Source organism: Cloeon dipterum, chromosome 3 (genome assembly GCF_949628265.1).
Source record: "Cloeon dipterum chromosome 3, ieCloDipt1.1, whole genome shotgun sequence".
Lineage (NCBI taxonomy): Eukaryota > Metazoa > Arthropoda > Insecta > Ephemeroptera > Baetidae > Cloeon > Cloeon dipterum.
The window spans coordinates 14987967-15004951 of record NC_088788.1 but is presented as its reverse complement, the minus strand read 5'-3'; the positions used below and the strand labels follow the sequence as shown (position 1 = coordinate 15004951).

Here is a 16985-nt window from a genome sequence, read left to right as displayed (position 1 = left end):
CGGATGAACGAATCGGAGTGGATGTGGATGAAGAAAATTGTGGGAGCAACTCGGACGCCATCTTTGCTTTTTGTGCAGCCGTCGGTCGACACGGGATTCGTCGAGAAGTAATATTGGTAAACTAGTATGGCGTCATCACGCATCGTCATGGAATGTAAAATTTTTCCCAGCATGCAGCCATGTTTTTGTGATCAAGGCTGCAAACCATTATAATCCGAATAGTCCGAATAGTGTTATTGGTCAAACTTTTTGTTTCAGTGCATGGACTATATTCTTCTGATAATAAACGATTTTAATAAATAAATTAACTTTCATGTTGATTTTATTTTTAATTTGTTCGTGATGTACTTAGATATTTTATTGCAATCACAATACCTACTTCGATTTAAAATACATATCACAATTTTTGTTGGCAAAACTGCTGTTGTTTATGATAGTTCTAATAAATAGGCGTGTCTACTCCAGGTCTACTCGATCTCAGTGCCCGGTGAGACCGGGTGATACACAACACAACACACACAACAGGAAGAAGATCATCCACGAAACACAACATTATTTTACAATATAATTAGAAGATTATAGGTGGAACAATTAATTGACAGCTTTGAAGATAGTAACGATACGAACCTCAACCTCGAATATTAATTTTTTTATGGAGTGCGAGATGGATCACAGCAGAGCAAGATACCCTTTTAGTATTGTTTGGACGCCCATACCACTTCTCACGTATGCAATTTCTAAAATTCAATAACTACATATCGCCAAATTGAAACATGCTGTAATTTTATTTTTAGATGGCTATTCCCTTTTATTGGTCACATGGGCATCTGCATGTCGTCTGGCGTGATCAGGGATTTTGCTGGACCGTATTTTGTATCCGAGGACAACATGGGATTCGGCAGACCTACAAAATACTGGAGACTAGACCCTAGCAAGGTGAAGGGTGGTCCAGCTACCTGGGACAGGGCTGTAGTGGAGGCTTCCGAGGAGTACAAAGGGAGAATGGTATTATAATCTATCTAGTTTATCGCATCCACATTATGTAATATTTATTTTTTATTTCTTTTTGCAGCATAATTTGTGTTGTGATAACTGCCATTCCCACGTCGCAATGGCTCTGAATTTGATGGAATATGACAACAGTAGCTCCTGGAATATGGTGACGCTGTGCTTCCTTTCATTATTTCACAGCAGATATGTCAGGTAGATAAAAAACAATTACTGTCTCCCTCTCTATGCTAAACGAATCAAACCTCCTTAGTTTTGGGGCATGGCTGAAGACTTGGCTGCCATTTCTGGTGCTGGTTGTGATAATTGTATTGACTGTTTATTTCACAATTTGATTTATAACTAATAACATACCTAAGGTGCTCTGTCTAGTCGAAGAGATAATACACAAATTTTGTTATTACGTATTTAAAACTATTTAATAAATAAATGAAATAAAAATATGTATTACTTGATAAGAAAAGATTTGCTTACATCACACGTGGAAATAGCCACTTGCTGTCAATTTAAGAGACCTAATCGATTGAATATCAGTAAATTGTGCTAACTCAAATACCAACAGGTGGAAAGGAATTAAAAAAATAAAAGTACCATTATTTTTTTCACTTTTCTTATTATTTTCTCATCATTGTCTGAACATTAGAAATAGTTTCAACATTTGGGTTTGTTCAACTGCCGTTAGTGAGTGTGTTTTCGTGTTGTGTATATACATAATTATGTCTTTGCAAAATAAAAACACAATTGATATTTTTCGTATATAATAAAAATTCTTCTCTTTTGTCGCAATGTATACTTACACCTAAAACATTAAATGCAATAACTATTTTCTTCATTTCATTAAGTCTAAAAACTGCAACCGCTTGTGTTTTTCGTAACTCAGGTTGTGTAGGAAATAAATTTAGTCATCTCGTCAACAGTAATAACCAAGCTGGAAACAATATGTCGATTTTCACTTTTCTTGCATCCGTTCGTCACATAGAATAAGTCGGAGAAGATAAGAGGAATACATTTTGTTTTTTGCTTTTTAAACTCTATGAAAACAACAAGAACGTGATTTGCTCTTTCTTTTTTTTGGAAGTGTACAGTGATAACAACAGGTGAGCCTCTTGAGAGAAAACCCAAGCACATACTCGATGATTTCTCTTCCTTTTTCGAAGATGCGGTGCGCAAATCAATGCCAGTGAGTGATTCTCATATAACGCGCACGCATCGATTTGATTCCGAGAAAAGTGTTGAATTCTTTCGCAAACACAACGGATGAATATTATTAATTTTCAGACACAGTTGTCGAAGAACAGAATGATTTTTCAGGCAGCTTTTCTCTTTTTTCCCATTTAAATCCTCGCTCGAGCACGACACTTTCGTTCGCCCATCTTTCACTTAATTATAAATGACAGTTAACAAATGTTTATCTTTGGCTCATTTTTTCCGTCACCATCCGCTCAAACAGCATAATTTTTGCACTTGTTTAAACGTATCTATTTACAACGCTCGTTATCAAGAGTAAAAATAAACAATCGTGTTTATGACAGCAGTTTTTTAATAATTCAATATCTTCACCTATGTTTGCTCGGTTGTTTGTATGCCTGCACCAATATTACATGCAGAGTTCCTCATTGTGTAAATATATATAATATATTTATGTATTTTCTCTCGTCGTCTCTCTTGTAATGTGTGTGAGTGTGTATATTCACTTTCATATTTAAATAATCCGCACGACTCACTCTCGCCTACACACGCACACTGACGCATTCTCATCGGTCGTTCGGTGGTACAAATAACAGCTATTTTAAAAATGCCAACATGCAATGTGTGTGTGTGTGTCTAATGAGTCTAATTGAAGTTGCGCCGGCTCGTACGTCCGCCGGCAGCTAGCCGGCTCGAAAAATATCTAATTCGGGTGATTAAACGCGACTCGAAAATATCGGCGGCCCTTTTTGTAAGGAGTCTGAGCGTGGAGGGGCCGGCGGACGGTCCGGCAACTCTCTGATCGGTCAGAAGGAGACAAACTATATCGCACGCATTCCGCACTCGTCGGCTAAAACCATTTGACAATAAGTTATTATTGAGCTCTTTATTCATTTTGGTGTTGCGAGGTGGCTCTGCATTTAATCTTGGTGCACAGGGAGCGGCAGGCCACGGGATAACACGCGCGTGCGGCGCACACTTTGCGTCTCTGTCTGTCAGCAGTAGTTGAGTTTGTGGCCGGGCGGGCCCAGAACGCGAAAGGCGGGCCGTGGGCCGCGCGCCGGCGCAGGATAAAAAAGCAGCGTTAAATTCGGAGGGGCGCCGACGTTATCCTGCGACCTGCAGCCTCCTTCAAATTAGAATATGACGCTCTTTGCTTGTTAATTTTTTTTTGTGTGAGCCGTATGTGTTTCTCAATACACTTTTCGCTTCACTCTTTTTTATTTGTAGATGACCCGCGCATTCTTCTGGCTCTCGCTTTCTCTCTCTCTCTATCTTTCTTTGCGTATTACGTCGCGTGTGACCCTCGGGCAGTGAACACAGTATATTTCTCTTCTTTTTATTTGGAAACAGCAGCAGCAGCAGTGCTCTTTCAGTGTGAGTGTGTGTGTGAGACACGTACAGAGATTCTCTGGCTAAAAACAAAACTGTCCTTTTTGCACTTTCTCTCTTCAATTCATCTCTCCTCTTCTCCTCCTGCACATATTTTTACGACACGTTTTTCTCGGACATTACATTCTCTGTTTACCCATTTCCGCTCGCGTTGCTTTCTTTATAGTACAATTTATTTTGCGTTTTTGTTCGTTTTTTAGAAATATGTTGTATTAGAGAGGAGATATTTCAACAACAGTTGAGAAGCATGCAGCGCTCAGTCTTTGGTGAATCAATCCACTAAAAATACTTTACAACGAGAGTCCACTTCGTACGTCGGCCGGTCTTTTTCGCAAATTCTTTTTTCTGTCCTTGGAATTAACGCGTGAGAGTGTGTGTATGTCTTCCGGAAACTGAGGGGGGCACAGCGCGCTCTCTTTCTCTCTCTCTTTCTTAGTGTTAGGTTCACTACAAACAGATTGTTCGCGTCTAAAATTTACTTTTAAAGCTCGCGCACTCACGTGGTTTGTGATTAGTTTTCTTGTGTGTGGATTCTAAATATTTTCGTTATCAAAAGTCCGCGTTGGATTTTTAATATATAAAAGAAGCGCTAGCTCGCGTGTGCTGTTTGTAATAGGATTATTTATTCGGCTCGGGAAGTTGTGCTCCTGCTTCAAAAATAATAAAAAAAAAAATTGAGACGGCAGGTATCAAGGAGTAAAGATGTAGCTAGGCTACATTCAGTCCATTTAGTGACTAAAATTGCAACAGAAAACTCATCAGTCCAGTGCTTTCGAATTTAATTTGGTGAATTGATAAATTAAATTTTAAAACTACCTGTTTAGAATTTCGAACCAGTGTACCATTGCTGAATTTTCACAAAATTGATAGCTACATTTGTTTTATAAAAAATTCTCATTTTTGTCCTTTTCAGCAAGTAGTGAGCTTAGTTTGAAATTTAAAATTCGTGTTTCTATTTAGGAAACTGAACATAATGCATTGCCAATTTCGAAAAAAAGACGTGCCCTGGAAGAGCGACCAAAACGAATCGAAGCGGAATAATCGAGGTCAAAGGCGGAGAGGCGGGTGGAAGGCGAGCCGGAAGGAAGCAGGAGCAGCTTTCCTTGCTCAGTGTTTGTATTCGGGGTAGCGCGTGGGCTGGAGCAGCAGAGCGGCGGCGGGGTCGTCGGACGCGGAGACGGCGTCCCTAGAGGACTCTCGGGACTCGTCGCTGGCCGAGAGGCGCGTGTAGGAGGCGGTGAGGCCCGCGGGGGCGGCCGTCGCCGCGTCGAGCTGGTCGAGCGACGAGTTGGGAAAAATCGCCGTCTTGGCGTTGCTGGCACTCGCGGTGTCGTCCTCTTCGTCCGAGTTGCGGCACGTCGGACACTCGGACTTGTCGTGGTCGAGCAGGTGGCGGGACTTGCGCTTGCCACCCGTCACGGGCAGGGCCTCTTCGCTGGCCGACCGCACTAACTGTTGGGCGGCGGCGAACTCGTCGTCTCCACTGGCAGCGGCACACACACGGAATTTTTTGTGTTAAACAGACGGTTTCATTGATTGCATTTTTTTGTTTTGTTTTTCAGTTTGGCAGTAGTAGTTTTGCTTTATTCACTCGTATAATTGTTAACTATTCATTTTGGTTTCTCTGAATTTTTGTCCGCTCGGCATGCAGAGGCGAGATTGATTCTTACTTTTTTGCGAAACAGAGTGTGATTGCATGCTCCAGTCTCAAGTTGACTCTAACAAGCTACAGTTTTTCTTGAGCACTTGGTTTTTTGGCAAAATGTCATATATACTTTCTTTTTGTTTTGTTTTTAGAGAGAATTTTAGTACTGGTTTCTGCCGCGTAACCATTCACTGTTAGAAAAAAGAGAAAACGAGAAATGGCATCAAAATTGTGTCAGTCAAATCCTTATAAATTATATATAAAACTGAGATTTGGAATTAACGTATGTACAGATTTTGGACCAAAATTGTTTTATAGTTAACAATTTTGCATTCTCGCCTGTCCGCAGCAATGAGAACAGCATCGCTGGTAAAATCATTGGCGACGTCATTTTCGTTGCTGCGAAACGGCTGGAAAACTTTTGCTGCGTCTGGCAAAATATTTTTGGCAAAATTCATCGCAATCAGGGAGCAGAAACAAGTCTTAAAATTGTTTCCCAAAAACTTTAAAAAAAATCTCAAAATCTAAAATCGTGGCTATCAGTGCGTTAGATTAAGTGTGCCCGACATTTTGTTCTAATGCGTCTGCAAAAATATCTACCGCTATACCACTTTAACTGTCGAGAAAGCTCCAGAAGTTTGCCAAAAGCAGAAAAGATATTATAGAAATAAACATAGCTCTAGAAAATCTCCGGTAAAGGGTGCTCTAACTATTTAAAGAAATGGAAAGAAGTGCCAATCGGTTAAAAACGGAGAATGAGAAAAAATATAATTAATTAAGATGCAGCAGAAGTTTTGCTTTTCCAGCAAGACTGAAAACAAAGGGGCCGAGGGAAGGGGTCTCTTTGAATCTAAGAAAGTGGTGGGGAGGGGGGCTAAAATGAAATGAGAGCTGAGTGATGTGGAAAAGGTTCGCACCTGCTGCCACTGTGCGGCGCCTCTTCTATTTCCCCCCGGTCCGGATCGGCGCTCTCGTAAATTTCTTCTTCCCTGTATGAGCCGGTTCTGGAGCCACTCTGCGACTGCGGGGCCCTCCGGGTACCCGAGGGGCCCTGCGGCAGGCGGTAGCGTCCGAATACGAAGCGCGGGTCCTGACCCCTGCAAAAAGAGTTAGCGAGGTGTTAGGCGGCGTCGCCTCGGGCCCGAGTGCGACTCCAACCGTCTCCTGCCAAAGAAGGAAAGCCCTGAAATTTGCCTCGACCCTCTGGCACCTGATTTTGGAATTTGGCTCTAATAATAATCTACAAATAACGGGGATTCGTTCCAAGGGGAAATCGTCTGCTGAGGTTCAGAAATGATCGAGCTGAGAATTGAAGGAGTGAGGAGGAGTGCTGCTATGCAACCGGCTCGACATGCTGGCGGAGCGGGTTGCATACTCTGCCCCTGCAGCGATCGACGCGGCGGGCCTAACGCGATTCCAATCAGCTTGTGAGCACTCAGGCGAATCGAGGGCAAACACGGCACTTGGCTAAAATGGCGGGAAAAGTTTGAAGTCGGCGAAATTCAGAGCAAACTTGGTGGACAGAGAGGAGAGGAGGGAATGCGCTGTGGGTTCTGGCCCTCGTCACAGGAGCGTCGGACGGACGGGGGATCAGCGAGAGATTCGAGATGGAGTGAGAGAATGTGTGAGTGTGACTAGATTTGTACAGTAGTTGTGTGAGAAGTCGGGGGGACGGGGGCAAGGGCGAAAGCAGGCAATTTCGAGAGAGTGCACAGAGCGAAAGCATGCGCGAGTGCAGAGTTACCTCCTCTACAGAAGGCACCGGGCCATGGACTTGGGGGCTGGTCATACATTCACATGAAGAATTTGCGAGTCCTGCAACATAGATAGGGTCAGGCTCGCGTCTTTGCTACGGTCTGGTGGGCACCAGCACGCACACACGCACACGCAACGGGCAAGGGGGTGTTCAAAGAGAGAAAGAGATAGTTTTTGTAGTGTGTACCAAGAAAACAGCTACTCTTTTCGTGTTTCTGCCGTCGCAGTGGTAAGACATGCCACACGAACACAACGGGAAAGCGTCAGAAACAGCTTTTGCCTGTACACTGCTTATTGACACTGATCTCAAAATCCGAATCACAATAAATGTATATTTTTTCTCTATAACTTGAATTTTCCAGGGGTTTGCCCTTGTGCTCAATGGCAAATTGGTGCCTTTGAAAGTCAAAGTTGGAATGTTTTCAGGGGATGAATAGGGCATCGTGATAGAATAGACGGACTTGGAAGGGGGACGCTTTAGCGGTAGAAGTGCCGAAATCGTGAAAACAATCTATCGCTAAGTTGTGAGGGACTAAAGCAGGCATTTTGAGTCTAGATAGAGTGTGAAAGCGGCAAAATGAATGAATGTGCTACTAGTACCTTCTCCGTCCAGGTGTCATGTGCACGCTGAATATATTTCAAGTGTTAGTAACTCAAGTCACCAAGGTATAGATAATAATAATGAGAGAGTAGTATAGTAGCAGTAGTATGTTATATAGCAGAGAATTTTGAAAGAACAAGAAACAGAAAAGTATATCTTGTAAAAAGATCTTTGTTTATATTTTGATACAAACTATTGGCAGTTATAATATATATTATATATATCCACAGTTAGGATGACAACGAAATAATAAAATTTATACACCATGTATAGAAAGAGAGTATCTAACAATTGAGTGTCTAATAGTAGTAAGTAATAAAATCGAAAGTTCAATTGGCCTAGGCGCGAGCGTCGGGCCGCCGAGGACCGGAACGACAGATTTTCTTTCGGTACTTGTGTCGTCGGCGAGCCGAGCGCCGCGTCGAGAATACTGAGAAGATGCTGTGCAACAAATAATAAAGAATACATTGATAAAAGGTGTGAAGCAAATCAAGTGAAACGTGCCAGTAAAGAAGATGTAATAATATACAATAATTAACTTGGTGCGATTGACAGAAAGTACACAGTCCTCAATTCTGCAGATAATGAATTAAAATGCTGTCTCGTAATTAATAATTCGAGATAGGAAATAATAATCGTATCGTACAACTACCTCATGCATCACATTTAAGACGTACACTTGCTTGCAATCTGAGTAGTGTATTATTTTTTTTTCATTTTAATTTAAGGCTGCGCCTCTTTCTCGAAACCAAGTCAAACGAACCAGAATATCGACAGAGTGATTGCAAAACACAAGTATAATTAGTTAATAAACTTTTAGCATTTTTATAAGTATTTAAGCATATTATTATGTGAGTGAGTGAGTGCGTGTCCTTTTTCATAGTATATATTTAGTTATCACCATCAATATTTAGAATATCTGCTTCAATCGCAATCCCAAAGTTACTTAAAATCTCTTTTCCGTGCGGTAGAATAGCAGTAGCAGACCCTTTCCGAATCCCCATCCCTGTGCATTTTGACCGCGAGTAACTTAGTGTTTCCTGCCAGATTCCATCAACACGAGAGGGAACGACTCCAATCTTTATTCACTTTCGTAGCTTTCCTTAAAGTACGAGATATTGTTATGTAAACTTATTTTTAGAATTGGGTGAGTTTTTTGTAAGTAGACTCTTTCTTTTTCGCTTTTATTACGACCGGAGAAAAGTTAAAAACGCGCTACGCAATTACGAACCTCCCGCCCCTAAAGTGACAAAGGGTTTGTGAAAGATTTGGGGGTTGAAGAGCAGTAAGTGGTCTACATCTACGGACTAGAACATTAAGTATGTCAGACGAGTCATTTGTAAAATATCCATAGTATCGAAATAAGCTATTCGGGCCAAGTAACACTGACATTGTTCATTGCTAATCAATAATAATAATAAGAACTCCAACCTTAATCAAAATCAAAAAACAGTCGCAAATCAATCAATTTCACCTGCTAGCTGCGATGCTTACATTCGAAGAAGGAACATTGATTCACACAACAGGGACCTGCTCATCACCTCTAACATTAAATCAGCTCCCAAGATACACCAAAGCTAGAGATATAGATAGAGTAGCGTGTGTTGATTGTTACGTTAGCCGAAAGTTTGCAATAATTTTATTGACTCTCTTTTTAGCTAAATATTGATTTTTTTAGGGGGGGGGGGCGTTTTCTCTCATTACAGGTTCTCTTTTGAGCTATCTTTTCTGGGACACTGAAACACCAAAAGGGGGACTGACACTGAGAGGGAGTGCGGGCTCTCCTGGTTCTAAGCACGAGGGGGCTTTTGACTTTGGCTTGTACAAACGGGTTCGAAAAATTCTAGGTGGGAAACAGCCACAATGAGCTTGCGGAGAGAAAATGGGACTTTCTTTCTCGACAATAATAGGACAAAGATCTCGCGCTATCAAAAAATTTTTGATTGATGTTTCTGCTTGAGAAGCAAACACATCATCTGCTCGGATAAAAAAACAAGCCACGCAGTTAAAAACTTCAACTATCGTACAACACATGTGACCTCCGCGAAATTATGTAGATTCATTATTTGAGGTTGAGCTGAATTTATTTATTTGATATTATGTTATATAAACATTAGAATATATAGAGATCTCCCAAAGCATGCTTGCTGAAAAAACCTTACGTACTTGGATCCGATTGTCCAAACTTACCTTATCATATTCTCTCGAAAATTCAAAATCTCTGACGCGCCAACAGTTAAAAAGTCACATTTACGTGTATCTCTCGTGAAAACTAGATTTAATCAACAACAACAGTTAGTTTCTGCTTTAGTTGCGGAAATCGCCCCGAGAAGCTTGAACGAAAATCTGCAAGATGCGCAGGCATCGCGAAAAAATGTTTAGATATTAAACGATTGCTGGTAAATGTTCAACAAGTACAGCACAATGAAACATCGCAGGCTACCGCTCGCTACTCTACGCATGCAAGTGCCAAGAGAGGGCTCGAAACGAACCAACGAGACATCAACACCACAGCTCCAGTTGCCGAGCGAGCGAGGAAATAGTAAAGAGCTCATGCACGTAAGGCTCGGGGATGGCAGAGCACGATTTTCAAAAACAGGGAACAGGGGCAGGGGGTTGAAAACGCAGCCACCGACGGCGGTGGGCTGGGCTCGAAACGGGGCGCTTGAGCGTGACGAGTTTAGAATATATTTCAAGCGTGGCGGTAGACGAGAGGAAGCTGTAATGACGCGCTTACGCACACCACTGTTGGAAGGAACGGCGGCATTTATCTGAGCAACAATGGTGATAAATAATGCAGCGTCAAGTAGGTCTTCCCAGCGTCATACTACATAGTGAGGTGCCGCGGATGAAGAGTGAAAGAGGCGCTGCGTTTTACAGCGTGATAAATTTGGACAAATCTCTGGCGCGTGTCATTTCTTGTACGAGTAAATAAAAAACTGTCACGGTTTTCCGAGGCAAAACAGATTGAAGCCACTATGAATTAATATTTGAAGGCCATCTTGGTTAGCTACGAACAATTAAGCTTTGCAAAGGACCCCTTTGATTACAATTAGGAAGTTGGTCCGGCAGACCCCTTTTCACTCTCGCCCGCCGACGCGATCTACGGTATAATAAGCTCATCTCTTTGTGTGTCCGTCGGTGTGGAAAACGGGGATGTGCGGGGCTCTGTTTTTGGAAATCAGGCGCTCGCAGGCGGCGGTGGCGGCGACACCGACACTGGGGGGAGACACGAGGCGCACTGCTAGTAGTAGTTGTACATGAAAGCCTCTTTATACTATCTAAGGCCCCAGGACTCGGGCGTGTCGGGCGAGTCGGCCTCGCGCCACGGTCTGGGTAGCATGCGTCTGTGGACAGGGGCGGACGGGGGGGCCGGCAAGTAGGAAGGGCGCAGGTAGGGGGCCGGGGAGGTAGTGAAACTGGCAGGCGACACCCACCCCTCGTTCTCGAGACGATAATGCCGATCAGCCTCTGTCTCCGACATTCTAATGTCCTCGGAGCCACTGGGGCTCATGTGGCGCGACGAGTGGTGCTCGAGTTGGCGGATTAAATCCTCGAGGTTGCGGATACGTATCGTGTTGCACGGCGGCACAGCGTCCTCGTCGCCACTATCACCGGCACTGCTTGCGATGGCCGCGGCCGCCACGGCCACCAGCTTTTCCTGGCTGGACTTGAGCAAACTGGGGTTGGGATAGTCGCTGGCGTAGTCGTGCGGGTAGCACGCCTCCTTGACGCGCAACTCCTGACTGCCGAGGCCCGACGGACCCGGCCGGTTGGCAGCCGCCACAGCGGCCGCCGCCGCCGCGGCCGCCTCCAGGCCCACCGAGCCCGTGCGGTGCGACGCGGCCGTCCGCAGCGCCTCCAGGATGTCCTCATGGTAGCCGTTGAGGCTCTTGAGCGTGCGCTCCACCTCGGACACGGGCATGTCGCCCATCAGGGTGTTGTCTGACGAGGACATCATGTCCTGGCTGTCCGACATTTCCTCCACCCACTTGTCCTTGAGCTCTTGCACGGTGCCGTACGGACCGGACTTCTTCAGGATGCCCTTCTCGGGCAACTTTGACGTCGGCAGGTCGATGAACGACACAGCCTCTTCCTCCCCTGAAACACGCCAGCCGAACGTCAGCCTTTCGCGTAGTTTGCTGTTTTTCGATTCAGCATCATAAACGGCAAATTCATGCTGCCGAAATTCTACATTTTTACTACGGCTCGCTCACACATACGCACCTGAAATCATGTCATCTTCGCTGCCTGAGCTGGCACCTAATCTCTTGAGCTGCATTTTATGATCCCTGCAAAAGAAAATTGAGTGTTTTTCTCTTGAATCTCTGATAAAACACAAAGCTTTTCTAATTCCAGGTTTTGTGGGATTTAATATACAACTACATTACCTACAAAAAAAACGTGGTTGAGAACACTTTAAATCGTGTTTCAAATTGAAATAAATATTAAGCTAACTATCCCTGATAAAAAAACGACCAAATGAATGAAAACGTGATAAAATTAGTAGATTTTATGCTTTTTTTTTATTTATATCCCATTATAATCGAGAAAATTGTTTTTCATTTCAACTTGAGTGGCTTTTTTGATAGGAAAAATAATTTTCGTCTACTTCCTCTATGCCTAAAGGCTTCAAAGTAGAATAGCCCCGAAAATCCTTTATATGTGTAGAACCTTAGGTAGAAAATTCTATTTGTATGAATAAAAAGGGCCAGTTTGCTGTGGATGGTGTATTCACGAATATAGATGATTTTAAAATGTGGCCCAAAAGACTTGAAATTGAGTGTTTTGTGCCTAGTTGGTACAAAAAAGATATTGAAACGCTCATAAAAAAATTATATCGAGCTTTTATATTTCCGACCTTCAACAAATATTATTTTGATGCTCAGATGCATTTCTTTTTTATTTTGCTTTAACTATTTGAGAATTAACAGCATTAAAAAAAACTTCATAAATGTGGTTGAATCATTTAAAAAATGAAAAGAACGGTAGTAAAAAATATGACGATACTCACTGTATTCGAGACGACGACATGCCAGGCGCTGTGGCGTGATTTACAGGTCTAAACAAAACTCTACCCTGCGGATCTTGGCGGCTACTGCTCGTAGAAGTGAAAAGGGGCGTCATCAGTAGGGGTTGAAAAAAAAACTCGTATCGATGGATTTCTCACCTGTAGGAGGGCATGTTGCCAAATGTGAGGATTTTGTTGGCACTGTCGAGCGCCGCCTGCTCCTCGGCGGTGAAGTTGGCAGATGGGGGCGGCGGGGGCGGAGCGACCCCCTGGTTTGGGGCGTAGTTCTTGGGCAAGGGTTTCTTGGCGTACGGCGGATCGTACGAGTGCAGGGTGCTCCGTCTAGAATGTGCAAAGCGGCGCCGGTTAGAATGGCCGGTCGATCGTCTTTGCCGGGTGTGTGTGCTGATTTGATGAGGTGAAATATGACTCGGAAAACCCAAATCCGCTGCCGCGAGAGGCTGCCATTGCGCCGCCGCTGCTGAATTTTGAGTTCAAGCTCGACCAATTTGGAAAAATCAGCGGATTTGGGCACCTTTTGATCACAGGACATACAAACAGAGAGTATACATACTTGCAACACCGAGAGTTCAAATTACAGCGTGCAACTTTCAGAGAAGATGAACGAACTGAATCGCCGCCAAAATACTTGCCTCGCTCTGACTGACTATGAAAAAGTAAAACTTGCCCCTGGCAATTCTTTGAATTGAAAATAAAACGAAAGATTAAGTGAAAATGAACCGGCCCGCTTCTAAAATAGTGCTTATCGATGTTATTTGTAAAAATTCGGACCTAAATTAACAGTTACGAATAAATTTTGGCAAAAGAAGTGAAAGAGCGCTAGGTATGCAACCTGCTCGTCCTTTTCGTCTGCAGGCACAGTCTAGCTGAACTTTTTATAGTAAAAGTAAATTCAGGTGAGTGTGTGTATATCATAAATATGAAAGAGACGCATGCATAATACATTTCGGCGCTGGAATCCGTGGAATGACTGATTCATCGGTTTTATAGTTACCTGCTCAGGCGGCAGCTCTTGCGGCGACAAGATTTTGGCGGCGATATGTGAGTGTGCGGAAGTGTTTGTATATTTTTCGTTTTGTGTAAAAATAGAGATACATGGGAGATGGGCAGATGTCGAGAGCGAGAGAGAGATAGATAGATAGAGAGAGAAACTGACGAATTTCAACTCCTACTAAATAGTACACAGCATGCACTGACAACCTATGATAGGTGAGGAGAAGGAAGGAGAAGCAGGGAAATCGATAGTTATTTTTGGGTTTCTCCGAACTCAAAAGCGAGTGCGGTTTGTGTAGTTGTAGAGTATTATCTAACAATAAGATTTCCAATTCTGCGGGTGAACTTGGTGCAGGGTAATCTTGTGTCAGTTAATCCACTTTTCCATAGAACATTAAGTCAAATATTCTGATTGATTTAGCTGAGAGAATATTTTTTGTTATGTTAGCAGCTCGATTATTTATTGAATCTTCCAGCTTACATTATTTAGATAGGCACTAATTAGTCAATGGAGAGTGAAACTGTTGTTGACAAAAATCTAACGACATACCTGAAGGTGAACACTCTGAAAATTTTGCAACAGTTTGTCCGACAAAAATCAAAGGACAGTCGGAGAAGTGTGATTTGAATGGGACCTACGTCAAAAAAATAGTTGTTTCATGCTCTAGATGGTATTTGTAGAATAAAAAGAGAGAGAAACGGTTAAAAACTAAACAAAAATCATATATGAGAGGTTCGCAAAGAGAGAGAGAGAGAAAGATAGAGAGAGCATAATTGTTTCTAGATATAATGAATGGTTCAGTATAGACATGGTTCTAGAGTCTGTTCAAAAAGGTTAAAAGATATAACATCTTTGGGGAGGAGGCAGCACTTAATGCACAACCAAAAAGGTAGTATTTCCAGTTCTCATTTGGAACTTCACGCGTGTAATAGAAAGCCGGCAAAAATGATCATTCGCGCAGCCAATTCGAATCAAAGTTAATAGAATGTAAGTTTTGCACCATCCAGAACAGCGTTATTTTGCAGGGGGTTGAAACGAACGAATTTTGGTTGAAGATTACCCATCATTTGAGAATGTAGTCGTACATGCAACATAAAAGAGATAATTCTTTAGTCTTTTTGGCAGAGTTTAGAAAGATAGATAGAGAAAGTCTGAAAGAAGAGAAAGAGAAAGAGAGAGCAGAGACAAGAGATAGACGGATAGAGCTCAGTCTGATTTGCAAGAAGAGAGGTGAGCTACATTACAACACACTGGCATGCCAACACGGTTCAAATAACTTTGGCTTGCAATAAGTAAACCTGGGTCTACTATTTGTAGCAAAAAAGTTTTCTATGAACAAAACTTATGGGGTATTTCTAAAGATGAAAATTTTAAATTAACAAAAATGCAAAGAATAGAAGAACAGAAGATATTTTCGGGAGCTAACTGAATCGAAAGAGCCAGGTGTCAAAAGTGGGGATCGTTTTTGAAACGAAAGAGAACGGAAACAGAATCAAATGTAGGTCTACTTCTCGCAATTCATAGTAGTCACAGGTTTTTTGTCTGGTTTTCGACAAGGAAACACAGATAGATGTAGAAATGATATTGCCCAATAAAACCAACACTGTTTTTGTTTGATCACACGAATATAGAGCACAATATAAAATCAGAGATGTCGCGGATGTTGAGAATGGTGCATAAAAATCAATTACTCGTCAGAGAAAGAGATTGAACACAAGATGAAACTTTTGATTTGAAAGTTGAGCAAATTTTGAAAAGTAACTTGTCAAATGTACAATCCCGTGAGAAAAAATATATAATTGCTCGAATCAATCAATCAATCGAAGAGAGAAAGATAGATAGATAGAGAAAAGAACACAGATACAATTAGAGCAAGTAATACCTCTTTAGTTCTGCAATGAACACTAACCTGAGACACAGGGAGAAGTTTTTGTGGACAACCACTGACCTGTAGCAAAGGGCCATCAGGGCAAACATAATGAACACGCCCCCCACCACGGACATGAGCGACACCACCAAGAACACTGTGTTAGTGCTGTGGTAGTTTTCTGCGTCACGTCAACCAACAAACCACATTTAAGATTGTTATAGAAGTAGTGTGACATCCAGCGGGATCGGCAGGCACAGGGGTACGGCACATTTCATCGCCATACACGCATTTTGAGTCAGTTTGTACAGTGGATGCAAAGACGGACGAGTCCAGAGAAGACGGGCATGCACCAAACAGACAGAAAAACAAACAGAGAAAAATAAAAATCAATTTTGGTTTACTTCATAGGTCAACATGTTATCAATAATAATAGTATCAGAATCAATCGGAATTTTCATTAGAAGTAATCATGGTCATCAGTGAGAGGACATAAAATTGTTGGGAGGACGATTCGGGGAGCAGAGAATGGTCGAGAATAAGAAATAATGCAGCTCGTGACACGATTAATGGTGGACAGAGTTAGTAGGCACAAATCGAGGCGGTATTCAAAACTGATCTCTACGCGGGGCTGGAGAAAAAGGCTTTAATTTTCAAGAAAAAAGTTAAAAACGTCCTAGAAGCTCAAAGGCAGAAAGATGAATGAATGCATGGTTATGTAAAATGTAATGTGTGTATTTTTTTCTTTTAAAAATGCAGATTATGATCGACTTTTAAAGATTACTGCGATTGGAATTTAAATCGACTGATTACTTAACATCTACTTGGACTATATTGATTATTTTAAATATTTTAAATTACTTGGTTGTTGTTTAAAAATATAAAATATGTTTTATAGTGAAATTCGAGTTTTATGCTATGTTTCAAGTGGGCATTTCAGCATTAAAATTTCAAGTCCATAACCGCAGAAGAACGGCCAACCTTAATTTCCCCAGCCCCAGCATGCAGTTAGTTTGAAAGTTAAAAATTGCCAGGGTCCGCTTTCAGAAATAGAAGCTGCGAGAAGTTCTTTTGGTGGGGCCGATCGATCGATAGGAAAAACGTAACTAACATAATGAAAACATAATTATTCAAGATAGAGAGTAAGTATGTATACAGCTGGTCCGTCTTTTATCTATTAGAACACCGAAAGCCATGGCATCAGCTCCTGCAGGCACGAACTGGGCGGTTTACAGAATCGAAAAATAAATAGTTGTTTGTAAAAGGGCAAATAGCTGGTGAGAACACAGTTATGGGCCAAAGACACAGCTGCATCAGCCTCCGTGCGACACTCACACCAAAGATAATTAATCAGCAGTCAAAACAAAAAAACCATTAATCTTTACTCTCTTTTTTGGCTCGCCGCAAAGTACAGTTTCGAGATATGTATATATAGTGAGAGCAAACAACATCACACACATAATGAATGATATTAAGTTAATTTATAGCGTGTACACAGAGTAA

General features: G+C 42.2%; 2 protein-coding genes across 12 annotated transcripts in view; one reads left to right on the top strand and one right to left on the bottom strand.

Moving 5' to 3' along the window:
- The first annotated feature begins 514 nt into the window (after nucleotides 1-514).
- On the top strand, nucleotides 515-1611 carry LOC135940462 (transmembrane protein 222). The gene is made up of 4 exons (XM_065485358.1): nucleotides 515-726; nucleotides 795-1005; nucleotides 1073-1203; nucleotides 1262-1611. Exons 1-4 carry the CDS (start codon nucleotides 653-655, stop codon nucleotides 1341-1343), a joined length of 498 nt encoding a protein of 165 aa, XP_065341430.1. The 5' UTR covers nucleotides 515-652; the 3' UTR covers nucleotides 1344-1611.
- A 1845-nt stretch (nucleotides 1612-3456) lies between these two features.
- mmd (mind-meld) overlaps nucleotides 3457-16985 on the bottom strand; it is a 227654-nt gene continuing 214125 nt past the window's right edge. For 4 of the 11 annotated variants that reach the window (XM_065485337.1, XM_065485339.1, XM_065485344.1 and 1 more), the window contains 8 exons: nucleotides 15525-15563; nucleotides 12760-12942; nucleotides 12604-12687; nucleotides 11817-11881; nucleotides 11027-11690; nucleotides 7589-7615; nucleotides 6151-6330; nucleotides 3457-5071 (listed from right to left, as the gene is read on the bottom strand). In XM_065485337.1, coding sequence (XP_065341409.1) covers nucleotides 4696-5071; nucleotides 6151-6330; nucleotides 7589-7615; nucleotides 11027-11690; nucleotides 11817-11881; nucleotides 12604-12687; nucleotides 12760-12942; nucleotides 15525-15563 — 1618 coding nt within the window. In that variant the 3' untranslated portion in view covers nucleotides 3457-4695. Of the gene's footprint in view, nucleotides 5425-6150; nucleotides 6331-6977; nucleotides 7049-7588; nucleotides 7616-11026; nucleotides 11691-11816; nucleotides 11882-12603; nucleotides 12688-12759; nucleotides 12943-15524; nucleotides 15664-16985 lie in introns of those variants that run through there. The other 7 variants (XM_065485338.1, XM_065485342.1, XM_065485346.1 and 4 more) reach the window with 7 other exon arrangements.

Bases quoted from the DNA above. Each gene is read 5' to 3' on its own strand.
- LOC135940462 (XM_065485358.1), top strand. From the start codon at position 653: ATGGAGTGCGAGATGGATCACAGCAGAGCAAGATACCCTTTTAGTATT. The intron at 1,006-1,072 runs GTATTATAATCT...TTCTTTTTGCAG, and splicing joins AGGAGTACAAAGGGAGAATG to CATAATTTGTGTTGTGATAA. The intron at 1,204-1,261 runs GTAGATAAAAAA...AAACCTCCTTAG, and splicing joins TTTCACAGCAGATATGTCAG to TTTTGGGGCATGGCTGAAGA.